At 48.5% G+C, this 6,468-nt stretch overlaps 2 protein-coding genes across 2 annotated transcripts in view; one reads left to right on the forward strand and one right to left on the reverse strand.

Moving 5' to 3' along the window:
• The first annotated feature begins 80 nt into the window (after nucleotides 1–80).
• Nucleotides 81–1,236, forward strand: Pmar_PMAR009942 (amino acid transporter, putative). Its single transcript, XM_002777087.1, has 6 exons — nucleotides 81–231; nucleotides 279–441; nucleotides 489–573; nucleotides 622–783; nucleotides 832–989; nucleotides 1,042–1,236. Exons 1-6 carry the CDS (start codon nucleotides 129–131, stop codon nucleotides 1,136–1,138), a joined length of 768 nt encoding a protein of 255 aa, XP_002777133.1. The 5' UTR covers nucleotides 81–128; the 3' UTR covers nucleotides 1,139–1,236.
• A 1,656-nt stretch (nucleotides 1,237–2,892) lies between these two features.
• The window catches only part of Pmar_PMAR009943 (sterol desaturase, putative), a gene marked incomplete at both ends in the record, with an annotated part of 4,782 nt that continues 1,206 nt past the window's right edge, over nucleotides 2,893–6,468 (reverse strand). The window contains 12 exons of the mRNA XM_002777088.1: nucleotides 2,893–2,920; nucleotides 3,240–3,302; nucleotides 3,353–3,468; nucleotides 3,522–3,570; nucleotides 3,617–3,741; nucleotides 3,786–3,923; nucleotides 3,968–4,084; nucleotides 4,130–4,180; nucleotides 4,245–4,331; nucleotides 4,929–5,408; nucleotides 5,484–5,909; nucleotides 6,332–6,452. Of these exons, the coding sequence (XP_002777134.1) occupies nucleotides 2,893–2,920; nucleotides 3,240–3,302; nucleotides 3,353–3,468; nucleotides 3,522–3,570; nucleotides 3,617–3,741; nucleotides 3,786–3,923; nucleotides 3,968–4,084; nucleotides 4,130–4,180; nucleotides 4,245–4,331; nucleotides 4,929–5,408; nucleotides 5,484–5,909; nucleotides 6,332–6,452 (1,801 nt within the window). The remainder of the gene's footprint in view (nucleotides 2,921–3,239; nucleotides 3,303–3,352; nucleotides 3,469–3,521; nucleotides 3,571–3,616; nucleotides 3,742–3,785; nucleotides 3,924–3,967; nucleotides 4,085–4,129; nucleotides 4,181–4,244; nucleotides 4,332–4,928; nucleotides 5,409–5,483; nucleotides 5,910–6,331; nucleotides 6,453–6,468) is intronic.

The following is a 6,468-nucleotide window of genomic DNA, read 5'->3' on the forward strand; positions in this document are numbered from 1 at the left end:
CGTGGCTCCAGATTTCCCTCAGCCGTACTCTAGCCCTGGTCAGCATCGTTTACATCGTCGTATTGCCTCTCTCTGTGGGCAGCGAGATCTCCTCCTTGAGGGCAGTCGGATCCTTCAGCATCTGGGTCATGCTTTCTACTGCTGTCCTCGCCTTGTGCAAAATACCATGGTCAGAGCTAGACACGGACCGACCAAATAACATGACGCATGTCGGCTTCAACTGGCGCCAAGGTAAATCACAACAAGACTGATGCGTACACGATGTTCATCTATCTCAGTGATGCATGCCTTGTCTATGGGCACGTTCGCCTATATGAACCAAGTAAACGCAGTGTGCATCACCTCTGAGCTCCACAAACCAACACGACAACGACTAACTGCTGTATGCGGATGGGCGGCCCTCGGTCTCTTTTTATGCTATGCTACCCTTCTATCAGCAGTGTGAGCCTCCTCACCGACCCTTCTCTCCCCATCATGTCTATATGTAGATACCTAACTTTTGGCCAGGCAACCACCTCAAATTTTCTTCAGAGTTACCCCCTAGATGATGCGGCTGTGAATGCATGCCGAGTTGTAGGTGACGCGTCTCACTGGTTTTCCTCCCATGGCCTGTCTTCTTAGGCAGTCTCTCTGACACTTATATTCGCGTGTCCCCTCAATTTGTTCCCGATTACTAGCTCATTCTTTCACGCCATAGACCGGCGCCATCTAGCCAAACACGCAGGAGTGCGGATATTGTTCAACACGATCGTCCTCACTATCTGCCTTATCACAGCGATCTGGGTGCGAACCTGCGTGTCACCATTCGTGTCACCACTCATCTCTTGATAGGTCCCTGACGTTGGCTCATTCATCGGCTACGTTTCGGCTTACATGGCTACACCGTTGATGATAACTATACCGGCGTTTGTCTACATCGCATGCTGCCGGGCTGAGGATGATATGCTCGCTCGTAAGGGAGTCGTCGTCGAACGGAACCTCTGTAGAAGGTAAGCGCTTTCTCAAGGCCTCTATAGGCTTATATAGGTCTTTGGCTCGTAGGTCAAGTCGTATGGTCATCCCAGCAATCGCCCTCTCACTCACTGTACTTTTATGGACGGCCGCCACGGTGAATATTTTTGCGAGTCAGAAGGCTTGATTAGCTCACTTCGTGACTGCGGCAATATGGAGATTATTTCGACGTTCGTATCGTGCGGCCCTTTCAAGGGTCTTAGATGCACTCATTGAATCGGCGAATGCCCTACGAGTGGGTTTCTTTGGTCATCTTACCGTGTTGATGTTGTTATTATGGATTGCTAGGGAAGAAACTGCCAGTAGAAACTGTCATGAACAGTGCTGTCGATTCCGTGATGGAATTTCGTATATTACGGCACGTAACCGTCAATTCTACCCATCTTTATTTCCATAGTGTCGATGGAGGAGCTTTAGCAGAACCCCTATGTATTACCGTCTCTAAAAAAATCCCACAGGAAAGATTAACGTACAGAAGCAGCATATAGTATAAACTGGCAGATGTTCGTGTTGAGCACCGTCATAGACAAGTCGCTCAAGGGGATGACTATAACAGATGATAGATCCATGTAAGACGATCAACATACTCCATCTTCAGTATTTTCCATCGTAGACCTCAGCTATCCGTTTCTTTTTCTCGTAGTTAGTGTGTTCTTGCCTTTTTCAGTTGCTTGGTATAATCTAGTCATATTCCGATCTTATTTCTACTCAATAAATACGTAATATGCAAATTTATCGGAACTTGGTAAGTGTATTCACCAAGTGCAAGCTATTTATCTGACAGCCGGCGACAGTCATGTCATTTGGTTACTAACGACAAGTACAATATTCAAGAATGTCAATAACTACAGGGTGTTGAGAAAGAAAGGGTCCACCAAGTTTAGGCACCATCTGTTTACTGCCCTCATCGATCAGCTCGAGGAGTTGCGATATGCGCCTCTCCCGGGTTTGAGCTATGCTTTCCATGGTGAAATGAAATTGATGGCATCAATTTGATGCCCCTAGTGCGATATTGAAGTCTCCTAAACAGCGCACGGTCGAAATTGCAGTTTCTATGGGAGTATCTTGACACACGAATGCGCTCGCCTGAGGAGTACGAAGTTTCTGATGAATAAACAGTTGGAGTGTTCAGCAGACCTCCCTGAGTTTCAAGACCGCTCCCAGGATCGAGTTTTACATACGGAATCCAACCCTGGTAGCGCTCTTAAAGAGACTCTCAGGCAGGATTATCCTGCAAGTAAAACTGAAAGTGTGTTGTTGGTGAACTCAGGTTCCATCTTGGGGAGCCCCATTTCTCACGTATTTTATTTGTTCATTATGGAATCCTTCCTGGAATCGATTTTAAAAAGCGTGTCTAGTGAACGCCAGTCGGAATTGATTCTGGAATATTTTCATCTTTCAACATCGTGTTTATTGAACACGACTTCAGGAACGATTCCGATAATCGATCTCGAGAATCGATTCCAGCATCGCACACAGCCCTGTCTCTCGAACGGGCGGCGAGTCTTCCCAGTGCTAACTCAAAAGTGTCGTTGTCTACGGAGTTAAGAGAATGATAGTGATATTAAACTTAATAGAGCTACTATCAACATCATAAACCGATAATCGTTCAATAATCCCGCAACGGAGGCACGTGTACAAAGCGGTGGGCGCTTTACCTATACGTGCCAACGGAGCGATCGATGTCATGTTTGGCAAAAAGGAGACTGTCTGCAATGAAAAGGCCTTTCCGATGGCTTGCTGCAGTGAACCCAAGCGTACCCTCAATATATACTTCATCATCATCAGCAGCAGCAGCAGCCACGGGCATGCAGAATCGAGGCAAGAGAAGACAATGATAATGACGATGCGACATACAACAACCCTCCAGTTGTTGGTGTATCACAACTCTCTGGGTAGCGAGATGTATCTGAAGACGACATCATTTCAGATATCTACTGCCTGGGCCCCTTCGGAATCATCACAGATAGAGGTATGCGTTGAATATCAGCGGGATATTACTGCCCAGAATATTACACAGTGAAACGTAGCGAACCCACAAATCACCGATGGGTTACATTATGAGTGAGATGGACCAAGGTAGTCTTTGACACACTACTTAAGCGTTGAAATACATGTTTACAAGCTACACTACGCACGACTTGGTGTAGAACTGTACAAAAACTACCAACAAGAATTTCCTTGTTGTCACCAACGCGTGATTGACAACGCACTCCTCTTCCACCTACTCGTTTTCGTATCCAATACCAACACATAGGAGAATCATGAGCAGCGCCGTGACATGGACGAACCTATATGCATAGTAAATCAGCCTTCAGAGCAGAATAGAAAAAATTGATACATGCCGGGTTTGAACTTGGGATTTGGCTGGGTCTCCGTATCGAAGATACGATCCCAAAGCCTCAGAATTGGGGCGTAGTTCTTCTGACTTCTCTCGGAGTGATGTAAGTCATGAAGCTAAATAATAGACATGAAAAATCGACCCGCGATAAATCACAATTCACCCCTACAGGTGCGCCTCCACCGAGTTCGAAGGGCCACAGATTGAACGGTGACCACCTACGAATCACTGTGAGATTTCCTTACACTCAACGAGCAGTAATACCATGTGTTATGACCACTGTGCTCTTCGAGGAGCCAGGCCACCCAAATGAAAGCGAATATGCTCAAAGTCAACCAGTGGTGACCCATGAAGATGGGATACCAGAAGTAGACTACCAGACTACAGGCCTGAAAGGAACTAATCGTTATAGTCGCTAGTGGTCCACGCCTACATGTTCAATGGGGTGGAGAACAACACCGCTCCAGCTATATGGTTCATAGTACTGATGATGAACACTGTGGATGTTACGATACACCCACGGGATGTGGAGCATACGATGATACCAGTACGTGCCGGAATCACCAATGATCTGAGCTCATCGTGAGTAGAAGGTGAGTTTGACAGTAACCTTACGAATGACATCGTGATGTCAGTAAAGGCCTCCCATAAGGTTGGGGCCTCAGCCGGAAGGCTAACGTGGTAGCTCGTCATGGCAATACCAAAGCTCATCATCAGCGTGAACCCGATGGACTGTCCGCAGTAAAACTAAGCCAATGTTGGACATGGAGAACTCACTTGGAAGACTGTCTGGAAGAGCAGGGTTCCGACGGTCGGCCATCTCGAGGGCTGAAGGATGCGATGAGGAAGAAGAACGACCACGACACGTAGGCGACGGCAGCGGCGGACCAACCTGAATCTTAGTCTCCATGAATTTGGGTATATCATAGAATAAAGTGTAGTATGTGCAGATGGCAATATAAGCAGCAGTAGCGACAACCTGAGATGGTGATACCATTGACAGTTCGACTCGATGGTGTCACCCCTGGGAAGAGGAAGTGGGAGACCAGATGAAGGTCCCTCCACTGCTCCAAATCCAACAGTTGATCCCAGAGTGGTTGCAGGACCAGAGGACGGCCCGATGGCGACGTAAGAATAGAGATGTCGATCATCCAAAAGCAACTATGCTGGTGATACCCCAATCTCGGACGACCTTAACCTGCTCATTGTAACCAGGCTCCACGTAGTAGCAAGAAGAGCCCATCCAACACAAGCCCGTCACGGCACCATTGTGACAACAACAACATCATCATAGCATCGTTATACAACATCACGATAAGATAGGAACATGGCGTTTTCCCCTTCGTCGACTCCTGGTCCAAGAAGTGTCCATTCTATCCGTCTTCCACCTCGGGTCTATCAACGGTGTAGACGGCCTTCGTCTGATGAGCTTAGACCCATCACCAGCAACCTCACCAGAATAGATAAAGTGATCATCATAAGCCATTGCAGTCTCAGGAGCCACCCGACGTCCTCTCATCACAGGAATCGAATTGACTGTACCAAAGGTTTCAAAGTGGTCCTGTCGGCCCTTCACCATAGCATCGCCATAAAACCTCTTAGACGGTCGAAACTCCCTCTCAGCACGCCAATTATCAACCCAGCCCTCCTGAAGGGGCGTGCCCATCCTCCTGTGTCCAGGCACGTCTTCCCACTTGGGCACACCCAGCGATTCGAAATGGTCATTAACCAGAGTGCTGCCGTTACCACCATGTCGCTTCTCAGGGTCAATGAATGCTGGTCTGTCTGAGACCCCTGGTTGGAGCATATGATCAACCCAGCCCTCCTGGTCCGCTGACCCTCCCAGCTTCCCCTTCGCCATCGCCTCGACCTTAGGCGCCACAACCATGTCGAAATCATCGTGCCAACCCTCTTGTGTGGGCGAGCCGTGCAACTTCACTTTGGGAAGGTCCTTAATCTTCGGCCCCAGATTAGACTGCAAATGGTCATGCCAGCCTTCCTGAGTGGCCCCATGGTGGAGTCGGCTACCCCCACCAACATCATGATGGGCATCACTCTGAGCCGTACCAATATCATCGAAATGGTCATGATACCCAGCTACCGTGGGCGAGTAATGTAACCTACCTCCTACCCTTGGACCCACCCCGACCCCACCCCCACATGCCGCTGTAGGGAGCTGCTGATCGTCCTGAGTGGTGCCATCATCGACGACTGGTGATACGACCACAGCCTGCTGTTCTTCTTGTTGCATGGCCTCTCGAGAGACGTCATCTATTCCTCCCAGTGTTATCGTACCCCTCAGGGCCGTCCACGTGTTCCTCGTCTTCATCTTGCCCCTAGCCTTCTCTCTTGGTGTGACACTCATCCCCTGTGTCACCATGTGACTGGCCATCCAAGGCGGAAGAGCTACACCCGTCACCGTCCCGGAAACCTCTTGCCCGGACACACCCTCATTGTGTGAGGCTTCTTGAAAGGTATGAGTGGGGACGTGATCACTCGCATCAATCTCGGCGGGCACCACGATAGACCCCGATCGTGGTGGAATACACTCTAGTTCCTGAACGTTCAACATAACAGCTCCAAGCCAAGCCATGTCGATAGTAATTCGAAAGACTTCAGAACAGACCTCGAGGAGCCGACAGAACAGCAGGGGGATATGCACATGGTCAACTACATGTGTTGGTGACTATATGAAAATTGCTAGGGAAATTTCCGGTTCTTGCACACATATTCCCGAATTCCTATACTTAGTGAGAGAACTCCTGAGCTCAGCTGAGGGAAGCGAACATAAATCCCAACACTGCAATAGGAGTTCACATGTAGGATGCGCGAGTGATGAATACCATACTCATACGGTTATGAAAATTATGATAAAACGTTTTTGAATGACCACACCTTGAACTGGCTATACGATATCGACTACTATCATATCAATCCCTCAGTGTATAACCAACATACCACTCGTCCACTGCATCTCACCTCAATGTCAGCAGCTAAACGACTGGACATCTCCCACCGTGAAGGGTTATAGATGCTCCTGGGGTATCCAAAATCCGATGCATTTCTATCGCACAAGTATGCCTGCAGTTCCAGAATCCACCTGAATACACGTCGAC

Source organism: Perkinsus marinus, assembly GCF_000006405.1.
Source record: "Perkinsus marinus ATCC 50983 genomic scaffold scf_1104296952298, whole genome shotgun sequence".
Lineage (NCBI taxonomy): Eukaryota > Perkinsozoa > Perkinsida > Perkinsidae > Perkinsus > Perkinsus marinus.